We start from the raw sequence: 21,063 nt of genomic DNA, 5'->3' as shown, positions 1-21,063 counted from the left end.
CCAACGGCAATGGGATGACAGAAGGCTTTGGTATGGACTAGTACCAATGGCAGTGGGATGACAGAAGGTCAACAGTGGTCTGGACTCTGGACCAGCCTGACTGAGTGACTCACCAGCTGTTGGAAGCCATGGTCTGAGGGCCCGAGGTAGGGGATGCGCTGGTCTCCTAGCTCCTGCAGCAGCCTGCGCCTCTGGAGAAGAGGAGACCAGACACAGGTCAGTACACAAAGGTCAGCAAAGATGCACACGTCATGATGAATTTACAGGTAATGACATGTACTATAGAGGAGAACAGATTAATCCAGTGTTTTGGGAGTTGACGAATGCATTAGCCTACATTTAAACTGAGACTGTGAAGCATCAGCATCCCATTTAATTCAACCTCCCCAGATGATATCCCATAGTCCCCTAGCTTCATTGTCGTCTCACATTTTTATGATTTCTGGGTTCTGCAGTGGGGTTCCTCACAACCTTATAAAGAATGCCCTGCTGCGTTCTGCGTACTGGCTCCCTCCTATAAAGACCCAACCTGGTGGAAGGATCAAAGCCCTTTCATTGGCTCACATTCCATTCCGACCTGTAAATCTAATGGCAACCAGCGTAAAACTGCGATACCCAAATAAATTTCACAAGTGCCGAACCCTCCCCTCACCTCCTTCCCTCCCTCCATCCATCTCTCGAGTCTGCGTCCCTCCGTCCTTTATTCTCTCCCCACAGCCCCACAGGTGCACACACCCCACACCCCTGTCAGCCACTGGCTGGCTGAGAGCCGGTGGGCGAGAGTGCCATGTCAGTGACCCGCTCCTGCCTTTAAACCTTTAAATGTGCTGTGGACACCGGTGTGAACGCTTCGCCCCGCCCCTTGCCGCACAGCTTCCCCACATCAGCAGTGAACAAGCTCAGAGCAGAGTGAAGGCTGTGAGGTTTAAGGACAGCAGGCCTCGTATATATTCCCAGACATTTACTACATGCGTTTCACATTTCTGCCTGCCTAATAATGCCAGAGACCTCATGCGGGACGCGGGGGAATGCGAGAGTCCCGACCGCCAAAATATGTCCTGACTTTTAGAGTGAAATAAAATGTCCTGTTCCGAACATTAAAGTGTACGCTTAAAAAGGTTGTGTCCTGAATGACTCAAAAGAGGGCTGGATCAAAAAGTGGACAAACAGAAAAGGTATGTGCATGAATACAGAGGAAAAGGTGAAATGTCAGTATGGGAGATGGAGACAGAGAACCTATTAGCTTTATGTTGTTAGTAGATTTCCCTTCAGGGGGCTACAGCTTTATCTGCAGACTAAACAACACCAACAACTACAACACCACCCCACCCCCACCATCAACTACAACACCAACTACAACACCAACAAACACCAACAACATCAACTACAACACCACCAACTACACCAATAACACCACCACCAACACCCCCACTATCAACTACAACACCACCAACACCAACACCACTAACACCACCAACAACTACAACATCACCAAACACATCACCACCAACTACAACACCACCAAACACCAACAACACCACCACCACAAACTACAACACCACCCCCACCAACTACACCAACACCATCAACTACAACACCAAACACCAACAACACCACCACCATCAACTACAACACCACCAACAACAACCACACCACCATCAACTACAACACCACCAAACACCACCACCATCAACACCACCAAACAGCACCAACAACTACACCACCAACACCAATAAGACCACCATCCAACATCACCACCACCACCACCAACATCAACAACACCACCACCAACAACAACTACAACACCAACTACAACACCACCAACATCATCTACAATACCACCAACTACACAAACACCACCACCACCACCATCAACTACAACACCACCAAACACCAACACCACCATCAACTACACCACCATCAACAACACCACCAAACACCAACAACTACACCACCATCAATTACACCAACACCAATAACAATAACACCACCACCACCATCAACTACAACACCAAACATCATCACAAGACCATCAAACACCAACAACACCACCACCAAATACACCACCACTACCAACAACACCACCACCAACTACACCAAAACCACCACCAATAACACCAACAACAACACCACCCCCACCAACAACATCACCACCATCAAAAACACTAACAACAACACAAACAACAACACCACCAACATCAACACAATCAGGATGCACAATGGGCTTCCAGACAACCCGGCACTCTAAGTTATTCTATTTAGAGTGGAACAAACAAAAGGAGTGGAAAACTGGTCCACAGACAGAGTGAATCTACAACACAAAACAACATACACTATTCATGGCCAGTCTGTGTTCAAAGGGCCAGGAAGAAGAGCGGAGGAGGAAAACTGACAAACTGACACACATTCATTGGTGTCAAATTCCTGCAGAAGCTTCAGGATATTAAACCTGTGTGTGTGTTTCTGTGTGTGTGTCCAGTGTGGGAGTTTCTGTGTGATGTGTGAGCATGAGTAAGGGGGCAGTGTGGTGTGTTTCCTGTGTGTGTAACCATTGTGTGTTGTTCCTGTATGTATGTGTGTACAAGGCTGGTTGGTAGGCCGTTGCCAACTTGACCTTAGAGCACATTGCCCTGTGTGATGTGCATGTAGGCGTAGGCATACACACACACACACACACACACACACACAACTGGGCTGGATAGCACACTTCCTCAGCTCCAATCGCACACAACCAGGCTGTCATGCACATGTCGAATACATCAAGCCACTCAGAAATTCCACAGGAAAAAAAGACAACCCCAGCCCTCTGTAGCAGATGGGCTCTCATTTCCTCCTCTCTTCTCTTGTCTCTCCTCATCTCCTCTCCTCTCTCCTTCTCTCCTCTCATCTCCCTGTATATCAGAGCAGGCTCTCTGTCAGTTAGAGACGCTGCTTTTCCACACAGTATAAGAAACCAGATTACCAATCCCATAAAAACAATGACATGGATGATTTACTGTAACCAGTCGTCTGTTCTGAGTGATATATCTGATGCTGCTCCTAATCTCTCTCTGTTGACGGGATTAAAATCCCTTTGGCCAGACTGTTTATCACATAAATAGGGGGTCTGTTCTCTCAGATGTGGACATGAGAGGGAAATCAAACGGCTGGTATTTTTTATTTTTGACACTTTAATGAGTAGATTCATGTCCAGTGCTTAGATCATTATGGCTCAAAATAACTAAGAAAATAATGTGTCTACATCAAAATTGCTGGTGGCAGTGGAGAAGAGCTCATTTCCTCTGAGAGGGTGGTTTGTCTGAGGACTACCCCCATGGGTCCAGCATAATCCTGAGGAACCCTGGGTCCCAATGGATTGGTTTTGACTCGGGTTGCTATGCTGTAACAATCAGAACCAAAGTCGGGGTGTAGGTGGAAACAGACCTCCAACCAGTAGATGGAGTTCTACTGAGAGCCCTGGGGAGTTTAAACCTTGACAGCCAACCCCAGCCCCCTCTCATCCCCACGATGACGCATTGAGAGTTAGCTGCCTAATAGAGCGCTTTGTTTAGGAAGCAAACAATTTGTACTTGTGTGACACCGATTTCAGAAAATGGTCTCCTCCTGCAAAAGTGACGGTGAATCAGTCTCCTGTAGAACATCATCCTCAAACAGGGAGACAGGCAAAGACATCAAATGCGCTTCCGCCCCATTTTCATTTGGCACCCCATCGCAGAATGTGGGGAGTGGGTGTGGGGCGGCCAGTGGCAAAGAGGATGGCAGGAAGGCCAGGGAGTGCCCACGTCGGACCGGGGGAGGGGTGAAGAGAGAGCCCAAACGGATGAGGTTCACACCTGAGTCAACAAGCCTGCTGTGAGGAGTATGGAGCGGGTAGTCACCGGACCTCCACCCCCCCAAGCCCCCTGGACCTCCAACCCCCCAGGCCCTCCATGCCCCAGCCCCCTGGACCTCCATGCCCCAGCCCCCTGGACCTCCAACCCCCAGGCACTCCATGCCCGAGCCCCCTGGACCTCCACCCCCCAGGCCCTCCATGCCCCAGCCCCCTGGACCTCCAACCCCCCAGGCCCTCCATGCCCCAGCCCCCTTGACCTCCACCCCCGAGGCCCTCCATGCCCCAGCCCCCTGGACCTCCAACCCCCAGGCCCTCCATGCCCCAGCCCCCTGGACCTCCACCCCCCCAGGCCCTGCATGTCCCTGACCCCTGGACCTCCTCCCCCCAGCCCCTTGGACCTCCACCCCCCAGGCCCTCCATGCCCCAGCCCCCTGGACCTCCACCCCCCAGGTCCACCATGCCCCAGCCCCCTGGACCTCCTCCCCCCAGGCCCTCCATGCCCAAGCCCCCTGAACCTCCACCCCCCAGGCCCTCCATGCCCCAGCCCCCTGGACCTCCTCCCCCCAGGGCCTCCATGCCCCAGCCCCCTGGACCTCCACCCCCCAGGCCCTCCATACCCCAGCCCCCTGGACCTCCTTCCCCCAGCCCAATGGACCTCCTCCCCTCAGCCCCCTGGACCTCCTTCCCCCAAACCCCCTGGACCTCCACCCCCCAGGCCCTCCATGCCCCAGCCCCCTGGACCTCCTCCCCCCAGCCCCCTGGACCTCCACCCAGCAGGCCCTCCTCCATAAGCCCCCTGGACCTCCACCCCCCAGGTCCTCCACGCCCCATGGCCTCCACCCCCCAAGCCCTCCACGCCCCAGCCCCCTGGACCTACACCCCCCAGGCCCTCCATGCCCCAGCCCCCTGGACCTCCTCCCCCCAGGGCCTCCATGCCCCAGCCCCCTGGACCTCCACCCCCCAGGCCCTCCATACCCCAGCCCCCTGGACCTCCTTCCCCCAAACCCCCTGGACCTCCACCCCCCAGGCCCGCCATGCCCCAGCCCAATGGACCTCCTCCCCTCAGCCCCCTGGACCTCCTTCCCCCAAACCCCCTGGACCTCCACCCCCCAGGCCCTCCATGCCCCAGCCCCCTGGACCTCCTCCCCCCAGCCCCTGGACCTCCACCCAGCAGGCCCTCCACCATAAGCCCCCTGGACCTCCACCCCCCAGGTCCTCCACGCCCCAGCCCCCATGGCCTCCACCCCCCAAGCCCTCCACGCCCCAGCCCAATGGACCTCCTCCCCTCAGCCCCCTGGACCTCCTTCCCCCAAACCCCCTGGACCTACACCCCCCAGGCCCTCCATGCCCCAGCCCCCTGGACCTCCTCCCCCCAACCCCCTGGACCTCCACCCACCAGGCCCTCCACGCCCCAGCCCCCTGGAACTCCTCCCCCCAGCCCCCTGGACCTCCCCCCCAGGCCCTCCATTCCCCAGCCCCCTGGACCTCCACCCCCCAGGCCCTATATGCCCCAGCCCCCTGGACCTCCTCCCCCCAGGCCCTCCATACCCCAGCCCCCTGGACCTCCTTCCCCCAAACCCCCTGGACCTCCACCCCCCAGGCCCGCCATGCCCCAGCCCAATGGACCTCCTCCCCTCAGCCCCCTGGACCTCCTTCCCCCAAACCCCCTGGACCTCCACCCCCCAGGCCCTCCATGCCCCAGCCCCCTGGACCTCCTCCCCCCAGCCCCTGGACCTCCACCCAGCAGGCCCTCCACCATAAGCCCCCTGGACCTCCACCCCCCAGGTCCTCCACGCCCCAGCCCCCATGGCCTCCACCCCCCAAGCCCTCCACGCCCCAGCCCAATGGACCTCCTCCCCTCAGCCCCCTGGACCTCCTTCCCCCAAACCCCCTGGACCTACACCCCCCAGGCCCTCCATGCCCCAGCCCCCTGGACCTCCTCCCCCCAACCCCCTGGACCTCCACCCACCAGGCCCTCCACGCCCCAGCCCCCTGGAACTCCTCCCCCCAGCCCCCTGGACCTCCCCCCCAGGCCCTCCATTCCCCAGCCCCCTGGACCTCCACCCCCCAGGCCCTATATGCCCCAGCCCCCTGGACCTCCTCCCCCCAGGCTCTCCATGCCCCAGCCCCCTGGACCTCCACCCCCCAGGCCCTCCATGCCCCAGCCCCCTGGACCTCCTCCCCCCAAGCCCTCCATGCCCCAGCCCCCTGGACCTCCACCCCCCAGGTCCTCCATACCCCAGCCCCCTGGACCTCCTCCCCCCAGCTCCCTGGACCTCCACCCCCCAGGCCCTCCATACCCCAGCCCCCTGGACCTCCTCCCCCCAGCCCCCTGGACCTCCACCCCCCAGGCCCTCCATGCCCCAGCCCCATGGATCTCCTCCCCTCAGCCCCCTGGACCTCCTTCCCCCAAACCCCTGGACCTCCACCCCCCAAGCCCTCCATGCCCCAGCCCCCTGGACCTCCACCCCCCAGGTCCTCCATACCCCAGCCCCCTGGACCTCCTCCCCCCAGCTCCCTGGACCTCCACCCCCCAGGCCCTCCATACCCCAGCCCCCTGGACCTCCTCCCCCCAGCCCCCTGGACCTCCACCCCCCAGGCCCTCCATGCCCCAGCCCCATGGATCTCCTCCCCTCAGCCCCCTGGACCTCCTTCCCCCAAACCCCTGGACCTCCACCCCCCAGGCCCTCCGTTCCCCAGCCCCATGGATCTCCTCCCCTCAGCCCCCTGGACCTCCTTCCCCCAAACCCCCTGGACCTCCACCCCCCAGGCCCTCCGTGCCCCAGCCCCCTGGACCTCCTCCCCCAAGCCCCCTGGACCTCCACCCCCCAGGCCCTCCACCATCAGCCCCCTGGACCTCCACCCCCCAGGTCCTCCACGCCCCAGCCCCCTTGGCCTCCACCCCCCAAGCCCTCCAGGCCCCAGCCCCCTTGGCCTCCACCCCCCAAGCCCTCCAGGCCCCAGGCCCCTGGACCTACACCCCCCAGGCCCTCCAAGCCCCAGCCCCCTGGACCTCCTCCCCCCAACCCCCTGGACCTCCACCCCCCAGGCCCTCCACGCCCCAGCCCCCTGGACCTCCTCCCCCCAGCCCCCTGGACGTCCACCCCCCCAGGCCCTCCACGCCCCAGCCCCCTGGACCTCCACCCCCCCAGGCCCTCCACGCCCCAGCCCCCTGGACCTCCACCCCCCAGGTCCTCCACGCCCCAGCCCCCTGGACCTCCACCCCCCAGGTCCTCTACACCCCAGCCCCCTTGACCTCCACCCCCCAGGTCCTCCACGTCCCAGCCCCCTGGACCTCCCCCCCCAGGTCCTCCACGCCCCAGCACCATGGACCTCCACCCCATGGACCTCCTCCCCCCAGCTCCCTGGACCTCTACCCCCTAGGTCCTCCACGCCCTAGACCCCTGGACCCCCACCCCCCAGGCCCTCCATGCCCCAGCCCCATGGACCTCCTCCCCTCAGCCCCCTGGACCTCCTTCCCCCAAACCCCCTGGACCTCCACCCCCCAGGCCCTCCATGCCCCAGCCCCATGGACCTCCTCCCCTCAGCCCCCTGGACCTCCTTCCCCCAAACCCCCTGGACCTCCACCCCCCAGGCCCTCCGTGCCCCGGCCCCCTGGACCTCCTCCCCCCAGCCCCCTGGACCTCCACCCCTCAGGCCCTCCACCATCAGCCCCCTGGACCTCCACCCCCTAGGTCCTCCATGCCCCAGCCCCATGGACCTCCTCCCCTCAGCCCCCTGGACCTCCTTCCCCCAAACCCCCTGGACCTCCACCCCCGAGGCCCTCCATGCCCCAGCCCCATGGACCTCCTCCCCTCAGCCCCCTGGACCTCCTTCCCCCAAACCCCCTGGACCTCCACCCCCCAGGCCCTCCGTGCCCCGGCCCCCTGGACCTCCTCCCCCCAGCCCCCTGGACCTCCACCCCTCAGGCCCTCCACCATCAGCCCCCTGGACCTCCACCCCCTAGGTCCTCCACGCCCCATCCCCCTTGGCCTCCACCCCCCCAAGCACTCCACGCCCCAGCCCCCTGGACCTACACCCCCCAGGCCCTCCATGCCCCAGCCCCCTGGACCTCCTCCCCCCAACCCCCTGGACCTCCACCCCCCAGGCCCTCCACGCCCCAGCCCCCTGGACCTCCTCCCCCCAGCCCCCAGGCCCTCCACGCCCCAGCCCCCTGGACCTCCCGCCAGGTCCTCCACGCCCCAGCCCCATGGACCTCCACCCCATGGACCTCCTCCCCCCAGCTCCCTGGACCTCCACCCCGCTGGTACTCCACGCCCCAGCCCCCTTCCCTCACACGCCCCAGCCCCCTGGACATCCACCCCCCAGGCCCTCCACGCTCCAGCCCCCTGTACCTCCACCCCCCCAGGTCCTCCACGCCCCAGCCCCATGGACCTCCACCCCATGGACCTCCACGCCCCAGCCCCCTGGACCTCCACCCCCCAGGCCCTCCATGCCCCAGCCCCATGGACCTCCACCCCCCAGGCACCTGGACTCCCTCCGCATCGATGACAAACAGCACGTAGCTACCTCATACACAGGGCATGTCTCTGACTGCTTCGAACCACGGTGAGATCACACATCACCTAGGTGCCATCACACACACACAATCCATCACACACACTTCCTTGCCCACTGACACTGTCCCTCCCTCCCCCCTAGGCTACATGGTTGTTTTAACTGACATTTAGGCCCCGGGACATAATAAGCACTATCCATTCAAAGAAAAGCAAAACTTTAACTGCCTTTTGACATTTTGTTTCCGACAAATCGTGGCATAATGCATTCTCAGAATCCCACACACTGGTCAGCGGTCACTGTAATGGTTATGGATGGGAGGTAAGTGATAAGTGACTGAACAGTGTAATAAATGGTTAACTGATTGAAACATCTGTAGAGTGACCTGAGAACCAGGCCACACAGGCCAGTAATAATGTGTAACCCCACACCCACACACTGGACCAGGAGGTGGGGATGCATATTCATCTGTCTGGTTGGAGGACTAGCTGGTTACATCCTGATCAGATCAGGTGGTCACTGCTCATGTACTAAATATTAGGTGTCAAATATAGTTTTTCTATTGAATATGTCAAAAGGTATTGCAATAGTACACAGCTCCAGTAGAACATGATAGGCCTCGATGCTGCCCAAGAGGAAAAGCTGATCACCAACATGTATCTTCATCTGTCCTCCCTCAGCAGCTCAACTCAGTAGTCTCTATCTCTAACACACACACACGCACACACACTGAGGCAGACACACACACGCACACACACACACTGAGGCAGACACACACATGCACACACTGAGGCAGACACACACACGCACACACACTGAGGCAGACACACACACGCACACACTGAGGCAGACACACACACGCACACACTGAGGCAGACACACACACGCACACACTCGCACACTGAGTAGATATTTTCAGTAGAGATCCATTCAGGTAGATGATGAAAAATGGCCAACTAGCCCTCGTTGACACTCTCCTCACTAATTGTTGTTTGGGGCTGAAGGGGGACATTGTTCACTTCACTTAGCGGCAGGTCAGAGAGGGGGTGGAATCATTCATGTTAAAATGTGTCCTTCCATCTATCTGAACACCCCGGGGCCAAGTCATTTAAAGGGCCGGTGTGATGCTGCATGGAGCTGGGCCCGGGTAGACCTTTCACACCCTGTTTAGAACACAGATCTCATAACATTACCAGCACCGCAGGCAGGGTGATCACCAAGGATCATTATTTAAACACACACACACAAACACACTATAGGCACACACACACACACACACACACACACACACACACAGCACATAGTACTATAGACAATCATACTGGTTGATGTTCAGAAATGTATACACACCCACAATGAAGACAGTCAAGTAGCTTAAATAGCCATTCAATTAGCCCTCTGTGTTCTCTCTGTCTCTCTCTCACAGTGTTAAACCCAATCCGTGACACAGACACGGACGGGCAGGTCAGGCGTTAGGAGAAAGCAAAAGAGAGAAAGAAAGAGAGAAAGATGAATCACCCCAAAGTATTTACACATACACCTGGGGTAAGCCTAGACACTGACATCTTGGCACATACAAGGCCTGTCCATTTAAGTGCTTTTCAATGTGCCCATGGTGTCAACATCTATTTCACACTCATCTACACCTAGAAGGAGAAAAAGATGTTTCCATGACCTTTACCCAAGGTGTCAAATCTGGAGAGGAGAGCGAGTGAGGAGAATGAGAGAGAGAGAGAGAGAGAGAGAGAGAGAGAGAGAGAGAGAGAGAGAGAGAGAGAGAGAGAGAGAGAGAGAGAGAGAGAGAGAGAGAGAGAGAGAGAGAGAGGAGAGAGCAGAGCAGAGCAGAGCAGAACAGATATTTAAGAGGTATGCCCTACCTTACATAAGCAGAAAAGTAAAGGGTGTTCGCCACTTTGGCTTTAATTGTTATTTTGTGGGCAGGCCATAACACTTCCATTACGATTATGTCGATAGAGAAAGCTTTTTAGTTTTCACCTACAAATGACAACATGTTTTCATGAGGTCAGCTGTTTTCCAGGCAGAATGGACCATTTTAACACTGACACACATTCCCTAGGTATTCAGATTCAGATACAGGCCAGTTTGTTGGGGGAGAGGTGAGGGAACGAGGGGGGGAATGAGGGACGGAGGGAGGGGAAGGAGAGCATTGATTGAAAGACTGTGATTAGCAGTTTTCAGCAGGGTGCGCTGGGGCCATCAAGTTGTTCTGACAGCCTGGTCGCGTCCTGAGGTGCAGTCAAGGAGAAGTCAGTGCTTTAGAGAGCGCTCTCTCTCTCCGTGTCTCTCTCTATCAGTCTCTTTCCTCCCTCTCTTTCTTTCTCTCGCTCTCTAGCTAGCCAGCCACACTTCTCTGCCCCGCCACAAAATCAATATGGCTCTGTAAAGTGCAGGCGGCCCGGGGGAGACTGAGGGCTAGAAGCGGGGCCACGGTGTCCTCCAGGCCTGTCCCACGGGCAGTGTCAAGGACAGACCCGAGGATACCGGAGGCTGAGGCTGGGGTCTGCCATACCCCCCTCTGCCCCCTCCCCTGTGTCCGCTGACGCGCCTGGAGGACAGGATCGATAAGCAGGTGGAGCGTTAAATACTCTGCCCCAGAGGGTGTCCCGCTGCTGGGGCCCAGCCAGCCAAGACTCAGCCTCCTGCTCCCTCCTCCTGGAGGACGGACGGTCGGCCTGGTCTGGTCACACCTGAATTGGATGTTTTGTTCTCAGACTGAGAGACAGAGACTGGAGATCTCTGACAATAAACAGTTCAATAACAGTTAGAGAAACATCTCTGCTGTGGAAGGTAGCAGCGTGGCCCACTGGTCACACAATGTAGCTCCTTAACAGGACACAGGTCAACAGAAGTCAGCCACGGGGCATGGGCCTGCTCAGGGAATTGGTCAGTAAGCTACCTGAACACTCTCCTACAGTTAAGACAACACAATGTGTTCATAGCTTTATTATGGACAATATCTAAACCATAATAGAGCAAATAGCAAGACTACTTATTCTAGCTCGCTGTCAATAATTGTCCTAATATTGATACAGTGAGTGAAACAGATGGGTGATGTTGAGAGGATTTCAGTCATTCCGAGTGTCTGTGTGTGTGAGTGACTGATCACAGTGGAAGTGGCTTGTGTTGCTAATCCAGAATCCAGTGTACGACAGAGTAAAGAGCCAGCTCTGTGTTCCATCCACAGTGTTAACAGCACAAACTGATCAACCCCTTCAGATGGCAGCTAGTCCCCTTCCCTGTCCTTAAGGATCTAGACTAGATGATCTGCTGCCTGTCTGCAGCTTCACTGGGGATACAGATGATTTACAATCCAGATGGAGACTAGGGCTAAATCAGGGTAAACCAGGGCTGATTGTGACATCTGAAATGGCATTGTATTAGCTAGAATCCATTTAGTGAAAAACAAGCATGTTTCCTTTCTATTTCCTCTACTAACCACTATGTACTGGAACAGTATGTTACTAATATCTGAGACTAAAGGGACAGACAAGAACACTTCTTAGGAAGTGATTCAGTGTTGTTACTGAATCACTACAAGAGAACAAATCTAACCTATGTGTCTCAACTTTACGATTAAGACTCAGATTGCTATTGAATTACCGGACAGTTATTATTTGGGAATGTTTACATGGTTTTTGACTGTCTTCCTGGAATCCACCACAAGATAAATAGTCTACAATGGCATTAGACAAATCCTAAAATATACAGGAGCAGAAGGCATCCCATCCATTCCTATTCACTGTTTATTTATTTTCCTTCCTTCACTCATTGGGAACCAAGGATAATATTCTACCAGGAATTGAACGTCTTAATCCTCTTTACACTCTTCCTAGTAGCCTGGATGGTGACAGATTAACAGACCGGACATTTCCAAACCCTGGGGGGACAGCCTACTGCATGCATGGCTTTAAGTGTTCTGGAGGGTTAATATGAAGCCAGTAGAAAAGAAAGCCGTGGTGGTGGTACTGAATATTACTGATGAGTTCCAGGTGAATGGTTGGTACTGATGAGCTCCAGGTGAATGGTACTGATGAGTTCCAGGTGAATGGATGGTACTGATGAGCTCCAGGTGAATGGATGGTACTGATGAGTTCCAGGTGAATGGTTGGTACTGATGAGCTCCAGGTGAATGGATGGTACTGATGAACTCCAGGTGAATGGATGGTACTGATGAGCTCCAGGTGAATGGTTGGTACTGATGAGTTCCAGGTGAATGGTTGGTACTGATGAGTTCCAGGTGAATGGATGGTACTGATGAGCTCCAGGTGAATGGATGGTACTGATGAGCTCCAGGTGAATGGTTGGTACTGATGAGCTCCAGGTGAATGGTTGGTACTGATGAGCTCCAGGTGAATGGTACTGATGAGTTCCAGGTGAATGGTTGGTACTGATGAGTTCCAGGTGAATGGATGGTACTGATGAGCTCCAGGTGAATGGTACTGATGAGCTCCAGGGGAATGGTTGGTACTGATGAGCTCCAGGTGAATGGTACTGATGAGCTCCAAGTGAATGGATGGTACTGATGAGCTCCAGGTGAATGGTTGGTACTGATGAGCTCCAGGTGAATGGTTGGTACTGATGAGCTCCAGGTGAATGGTTGGTACTGATGAGCTCCAGGTGAATGGATGGTACTGATGAGCTCCAGGTGAATGGATGGTACTGATGAGCTCCAGGGGAATGGTTGGTACTGATGAGCTCCAGGTGAATGGTTGGTACTGATGAGCTCCAGGTGAATGGTTGGTACTGATGAGCTCCAGGTGAATGGATGGTACTGATGAGCTCCAGGTGAATGGTTGGTACTGATGAGCTCCAGGGGAATGGTTGGTACTGATGAACTCCAGGGGAATGGTTGGTGCTGACGAGCTCCAGGTGAATGGTTGGTACTGACGAGCTCCAGGGGAATGGTTGGTACTGACAAGCTCCAGGGGAATGGTTGGTACTGACGAGCTCCAGGGGAATGGTTGGTACTGATGAGCTCCAGGTGAATGGTGCTGATGAGCTCGTGCCAGTGTGGGTCAGACCCAACTCATTTAGCCTAGCCTGAGACAGAAAGTAAAATGGGACTCAGTCACGTACTAGAAGATGTTGGCTGTTCCCAACTTCCCCCACCACCTCCACCCACACTGGTCTGAGGGAAGAGGGGGATATCACCGTGGTTACTGTTCACACTCCTGCTAATTATTAGAGCCAATCAGAGAGGTTAACAGGGCGGAGCCTGAGGAGATCATGTTCTGGGGCATTTAACATCTGGCAGAGATGGAGGAGAATACATTACACACTGGCCTCCTCCAATCCAAATAAAACACTCTTCACATCTGAAGTGTACTTAGCACAGAGGGGAGGGAGGGAGGGAGAGGTGGAGGCGAGCATCCCATATGGTGATGTCCAAGTGCCACCTAGTGAAAACTATGTGGCTCATCCAGTCAAGTGACGGTCCTCCAGGCTCCAGAGGAGAGGGGGTCTGCCCCAGAAAACAGCCCAGACAGGAGGACCCATCTGGACTGAGACAGCCCAGTCACAGGCCTAGCTACCTATGGCACCAGTCCAACACAGTCAACGCTAAGAAAGATCTACTGCCACCAATGCCAAAAATTTGACTAGGGACCCAATACCACTAACCTACTTTGCAAGAACGTGCAAGTCAATTTGCCAAATAAAAACTATAATTTCAGGTTATCCAAAGATTACAATCACGTCAACATCAAGGGTGACACTGAGCCATGGATGTTGACGTGGACGATAATTGTGTAAAGTGACGACGTGGGACGTAGTTACTGTACATAGTTGACATCATATGGTGTTACTGACCTGTACTCTCTCCAAAACCAATACTTGTCCAGAGTGTGCTCTCTCCATCTCTCTCTCCATCTACCTATCCATCTCTCTCTTTCGCTCTCTAGCTCTCCACCTCTCTATCTACCTCGCTCTCCATCTACCTCTCTCTCGCTCTCCATCTACCTCTCTCTCGCTCTCCATCTACCTCTCTAGCCCTCTCTCTCCATTAGCTCTCTCGCTCCATTAGCTCTCCATCTCTCTCGCTCTCCATCTCTCTCGCTCTCCATCTCCATCTCTCTCACTCTCCATCTCTCTCTAATTCAATCTCCAGTAGTATGGTCATTGTTTCTAGCCCTGCTGTTGGTCCTGGCTGCTACGCTGTGTTTGTTGTGATGGAGAAACAGATGTGTCTATGGCTGTGTTTAGTAGCTATGGGCCATCCCCTCCCATCATTAGTGGAGCTAGAAATCACAGTCCTCCCCGTGCCCAGAGGTGAGAGAGATGAGAGTGGAGGTGAGCCTGAAATAATGCTGATGTCCCCCAGGGTCAGACCTCCATTATGGCCGCTTCAAAAACTATTTATCTGGCTTGTAGTCACTGGCCTAGAAATAATTACTTAATCTAACCTATGTAATACAGCATGACCAGCAGTCCAGTCAGGTCCAAGTGGGTGGGGGAGAGAGAGGGGTGGGTGAGAGAGGAGTGGGGGGAGAGAGAGGTTGGGGCAGAGAGGGGAGAGAAAGCCACAAATTACAGGCCCGTCTCTACTGCTACTAGGTGACTGATGTACCAATCACAATCTGGATATGGCCTTTACACTAACACTGATTTAGATACACACACTTTAATTTTTTTGCAATGTGGTCACAATATACTCAGCAATCCCTAAACAGGGTCTGACTAAAATAACTTACTAAAGATAACACCCATTCCAACCACTAATCACTAAAGTGAAACAGCCAGGGAACAGAGTCCAGTATATTTACTCTAACCAACCAAAACAACACACCAAACGGAACCCCCGACTTCCTAAGTAGTGCACTACCTCTGACCAGAGCTCTGTGGTCCCTGGTCAAAAGTAGTGCACTATTGGGTGCCATTTGGGACACAACCAGAGTTTTGTTCTATCTAGTGTGAGGTCGGACAGACATCCACCTCTCTAACCACTGCTCAACACTGCCACCTAGAGATGTAGGAGAAACTGCTAGAGTCATCACCAACACCACTATGATGGTGAAATAAACCAGCACAACATCCCACTACACACACACACACACACACACACACAATAAAATTCAGTGCAGTCCGTCTCCATAAATGTCACAGTGAAGTATGGAATGACATGAATAAATACAACAGCCATGAGTCTCCAGTCAGTCAGTGGAGGCATGGCTACATCGCTGGCTGTCACAGATGGGATCCCAGGTGGAGATTTAATTAGTTAGGGTTGAAGTCAGTCTCCCTTGTTGTCTGGGGGTCCTCGCTCGGCACGCGCTACTGTAAACATGCTCTATATCCTAATCAGGTGTCACCGCCACGTTTGATCAGTCTGCTAAAACTTGTCACAAATCCCCGGCAGAGAGAGAGAGGGGGGGGGGGGGGGGACAGAGGGAAGGAGCGGGGAGAACAAAAGGAAGGAGCTGTCAGAGGGAGAGAGAGGGGGGAGACGGAGGAGAGTTTGCCCATTAGCAGCATTCTCCATCTCTCTCCGGCTGCCCATAGTGAGGAGTCCCCTGGTAACAGACAGCTCCAGGTCTCTGCTATACAACACAGGGACTTACTTCACTTCTCTTCACCACCGTCAGCACTATACACACTAACACAGCTGATCACTAGAACAACTACTCCAGCTAAACACTCAAGTAGTAAACTAGTTTCTGTTGTTTACCCAAAAAACTGATATAAGCCTACAAGCTGCACCCCTTTTTGGTTTCTGCAAACACTTTAAATAGTGGGTCTCTTTCTTTAAAAGCACCAAATCAGAGACAGACACCTCCCCTCCTCCCCTCCAGAATGAGAGAAGGGAGAAGACAGCAGGCAGTGGAGTTGGTATAGGAACACACGCTCCATTAGATACTGTTTACTTTTCATTTATGTTGATATTGAATACATTAGCCGATTGAACCTCCTAAGAACACTGCAGAGTGACAAGCCGGAATCCGTCTTTGCAACTACCATGGCAACGGAGATTACCACAAATAGAAAAAAATAGAAAACCTCTGAATAGAATGATACATAAATTAATTAAAGGACACAAAAACAAGCAGAGAATTAAAGTTAGAACATCTGTCAGAGACTTAGCTTCCCATCCTAATACCAGTGTTAGAACATTTATACCCTTGAAGTGAATGATCCCTTCTTTAATTGACAGTCAAGGAAAAGTGGTTGCAGCAGCATCCTGTAGCCGCTGATAAGAAAGCTTTCCCCCTCTCCCCCCCAAAAAACAGTTTAAAGAACCTTGGCACTAATCCCTATTGTCATCCCAGTGCAGTGGAAGGACTTACAAATAGCGATAACTCGACAGAGGCTGTCTGTTCCTGAGGAGTTAGGGACAGGGTAGCGGTCGCATGCTGGAGAATCAGTCACTTAGATTAATACAATCCACACGCGGCGTCAGTCAGGCATGACACTAGACTGTCACTGCATTTACATCCCAGTCCATCCCTACCGTTCTATATGACAATGTGTTTAAGAAGGTCCACTCACATCACAAAGAGCCTCTCTCTCTCTGTGTGTTGGTGGATAACACTCCGAGTCATATGATGTGCTTTACTGGTGATCCTGGAAACAACAACTTTGCAAAGCTCTGTATCACAATTTTTACATACGGAATGGGTGCCACTGTCACTCACACAAGTAGGCCAAACACACACACACACACACGTAGAAACAGTTGTTTATTGCGATAGGAATAGGAGTTATTTTGCTGAAGCTTGCTTTGAGAGCATATGGGCAGAACACAAAGAGAACACCTAGACTAAACTGATGAGCTACAGAAGAGGACTAATCTAACCAAAAACTCCACAGATTATCAAAAACAAACAGCAACGATACTGATCAAACCACAAATAAAATGGTAAGACTATTGTGGCAGAATACAAGGCTAATAGATGGCATCTCAGCCACTGCTGAGCCTCAGTGTTCAGGCTGTACGCCTGTGTGACTCCTCCACTTCAGCAGTCCTGAGACAAATGACAGTGGCTGCCCTCGACATTACAGGGCCAGGGCACGCATGACACTAGGGCTGACAACTGAACACACACAACACACCCCTAGCTGCCTTGATAAACACACACACAGCCCAAAACAGCACTGACACAACCTCTCTCCCTCCACCTCCCTCTCCTCCCACCTCCCTCTCTCTCCATCTCACAGGAGACAACCCTGACTTCAGGCCCTTACCCAGGCAAGTGGATCTGACCTGCTGCCCCCCAGTCAGCCTCATCTGAATACACAGAGACAGGAACAGGAGAGGAAAGGAAATCTGCCTATATTATGATGGGAAGAGAGGAGAAGAAGAGAGGAGAGGGGGGTGAGATGCCGTCAGGGGGCTCTCTTCTTTATGCACGTATGATCATGTGGTTGACAGCACCGGTGGGAAGAATTATGGACTGTTGAACAAAAGGTTGAGGTCTGGCTGGTTGGTGATGTGATGGTACCTGGATGGAGAGGCAGGCAGGCAGCTAGGCAGTGTTGGGGCCTGACAGTGGTGGACTTATGACAAGTACCACCACGCACACACACACACACGGCACCTCCTCGCCATCCGCTCGCACCAAAGTCTGTCACTCAGAATGGGCCAAGAACGCTGCACGTTAGAGTGAGCGTGGGGGGCGGAGAGAGGGTTGAGGGGGATTCTGGTCAGAGGTTAAGCGCAGAGAAGACAGCAATGAAAGGCAACTGTCATGCACCAGCGCTCGCTGAGGAGCACCTGTCTCATGGAGAACATGCAAAGAAGGAATGCTCTCCGAGTCCTGACAACACCCCTCCTCCACACCCCTATTACCATCACTACCCCACACAGAACACACACAGTACACACACAATACACACACATAACTCAGCCCCTCTAAAACAGAGTGGCGGCACTACACCACAGAAGGCAACGCCTGCCTGACAGCATGCCAATTAAACTGGTGACCCCTTCTCTAACATATCATATGCATGACTAAAGTTAGCTGGGCTCATGAACAAAAACACAGGCTGAGAGAGAATCACTGAAAGATGAAGAGGCTACCTGGCTGGCATCAACAGGTATCATGGAATATCCAAAGAAATGATCCATCAAACGGTCTTGGCTTATTTTTAAATGAAATAAGCCCTTAATATCTGACGTCAGGTAGAGAAAGGTATTTTAAGAATGGTGGTTGGTGGGTAAGGCAAGGTAGAGGCAAGGCACTCCAGCTGGCTAGGTTACACTAGGCTCCAGTGATGGGGGCAGGGGGGCACTACCATCCCTCTCCCTCCTCTCTGTCTCCCTCCTCTCTGTCTCCCTCCTCCCTGTCTCCCTCCTCTCTGTCTCCCTCCTCAGACTCCCTCCTCAGTCTCCCCTGGGCAGTGTACTACAGTACTACATGCCAGGTACTTTCATTACACACGTTTATGGAAAATATCTTATGATGTACAAATTAACAGTTACAATTTACAGGGCCTTATGAAAGTGGCCTCCTGCAGTTTTTGTGAATGGAGGCTATTGAAGCAGTCATCAGAAGCAGATGTTGGCCAAGTCTAACGTTAGCTAACTGCTAGGTAGCTCAGCTTTATTGGAAAGGTGAGTCATTACAAAGGAAAATAAATTCACAAATAAACAGCCACACCACCAGCCCTGTAATATAAATGGAGCAGGTGGATTCATAGGGAGAGCAGGCCTTCTGAGAGCTACAATAGGTAGGCTAGCTTTACTGCTATAGGACCAAGAGCAAAAGAAAGTTAACCTACATGATGAACGCCAAAGACAGCCTTGAAAGAAGAGACTGCACCTCAAGTGTTGTCTAGTCACTGTCCTTGTGACAGATGGCATTAGGAAAATTAGATTAAATTAGACTGCTGCAACAGTCTTCTCGTCCTCTCCCTCTCTCATCATTAGTCACTCACTCTCTCTCTCTCTACAGTGTGTCCCCCCCTCCATACATACGTACAGATTCAAATGAAAATAATGACCTCCCTAGATTGAAGCCTTGAGTGGCTAATGAACCCCCCTGAGTCCCCTCTGTCTGAGGTGAGCGGGTCATTCCCATGTTTATTTAGTACGGCCCCACCACAGCCACACACACACCACCTATTGATCAGATTGATTATTCCATGTATATCACCGGTGATAGGGCTCTGTGTGACTGATGAACTCTGGGTCACACTGAACGTAAACTCATTGACTCTGACAGCTGAGATGATCCATTGTCACAGCAGCTCGTTTGGGAAAATACGAAGACATCAGCAATAATATGCCACTGCTAATATGAACTGCTAGGTAGAGCTGATGATGACATGGGATCTGTCAACGGAGAGGGTCGCCCACAGCTAACAAGCTAACAGCCTGCTCAGAACAAAACCTGGGACTGGTGGTAAATTTGACTTCTGAAACTGAGCAACTAGGCCGATTTCTGCTGACAATCCAGTTAGGTATTACTTCAAAGAAAATCCTGAATAAATGTACCATTTGTCAATAGTAATAAAGTATGAATAAAGTTACTATGTAGAAGACACTAAATCTTTGTTCATCTGCCGGATGAGTTGAACATAGCATCCCCTGTTATATGTTCATCCTTAGTGTTTTCAACATACACTAAAACCCAAGCCCTTTAGCCAAACTATGTGGATGGACATGCTGTGTAAAGTGTCACCTATCATATGGCTGCTGTGATGGCTATATCCCAGAGTGCATCCAAAATGGCACCCTATTCCGTACATAGCGCACTTTTTATCAGGGCCATGGTCAAAAGTAATGCACTATATAGGGAATAGGGTGGCATTTGGGATAAATCCTCAAGCTGGTTTTTCCCTCTGCATGTTTAGTAGGATCACAGATGCTCTTAAACACATACATGTCCGTGGGCCCTGGCAGCTAGGGGCGGCTGTAGACATGGGACCTGAGACACCACAGAGAGAGCAGCCAGGCCGGGCTGTAAAAGTTGATATCCTCCCAGATGCAAACCAAATGTAGACATCATGAACCTTTAAATTGTCCTACATTTAAAGCAGACCACTAGAAAAGGGGGTCAGGATAAGAGAAGAGATCTGTATGCAGACACACATCTAGATCACTACACATGAAGAGCCATATTATATACTGCACCACTGTGTAGCTGTTGACAGGGATGTAGGACTACTTACTGAGAACCCATATTTCAGATATAAACAGTTAGTAGTGTATCTAACTCCCAGAAAAGGGTACGATAGCTGGTTCCATGTCAGTGCCATTACTGCAAATAAAAATGTGCTATGAATTTGCTCTTTGTTGCCAAGAGATCAAAGAAACCCTGTAGCTGGCAAAAACAATGGAAAAAACAATAGCAACCCAAGTCCCTCTTCCATCACTGACACATTGCCACTGCCAGGCATGTGTCTTAAAGGCTGTAGTGTTGGGTTGAACAAGCTGATCTGAAAACATCACAAAAACAGTCCAGATATATCCAGGCTAAGCTCCAATAAGACAAGGTATAAAGAGGTATAGCCACAGACTAATCAACCCTCCTCGTCGCTCTCATATCGGATCAATGAACTACCCGGGGCCCTGGGCCCACTGCCACCCCACCGCACAGGCACTACATTACACACAAAACTTCATATTCATTCATTGATTTACTTTTCAGAATAGTATATCATTGAACTCCAATGGGACTAAAAACAGAGTCTGGGGCTGAGGTCAAGCCCACTTGCATGGACAGATGTTTGCACATTATTGATGGCCCAAGCAGAAA

At 53.0% G+C, this 21,063-nt stretch overlaps 1 protein-coding gene across 3 annotated transcripts in view; it reads right to left on the bottom strand.

The window, feature by feature from the left end:
• LOC110506743 (alpha-ketoglutarate-dependent dioxygenase FTO) overlaps window positions 1-21,063 on the bottom strand; it is a 195,908-nt gene that overhangs the window by 169,093 nt on the left and 5,752 nt on the right. For 2 of the 3 annotated variants that reach the window (XM_036964462.2, XM_036964463.2), the window contains exon 2: window positions 114-191. In XM_036964462.2, coding sequence (XP_036820357.2) covers window positions 114-191 — 78 coding nt within the window. Of the gene's footprint in view, window positions 1-113; window positions 192-11,299; window positions 13,412-21,063 lie in introns of those variants that run through there. The other variant, XM_090222643.1, reaches the window with a different exon arrangement.

Source organism: Oncorhynchus mykiss, chromosome 26, assembly GCF_057628025.1.
Source record: "Oncorhynchus mykiss isolate SJ-2025 chromosome 26, ASM5762802v1, whole genome shotgun sequence".
NCBI lineage: Eukaryota > Metazoa > Chordata > Actinopteri > Salmoniformes > Salmonidae > Oncorhynchus > Oncorhynchus mykiss.
Note: the sequence above shows the minus strand (reverse complement) of the source record. Positions and strands in the feature narration are given on the sequence as shown.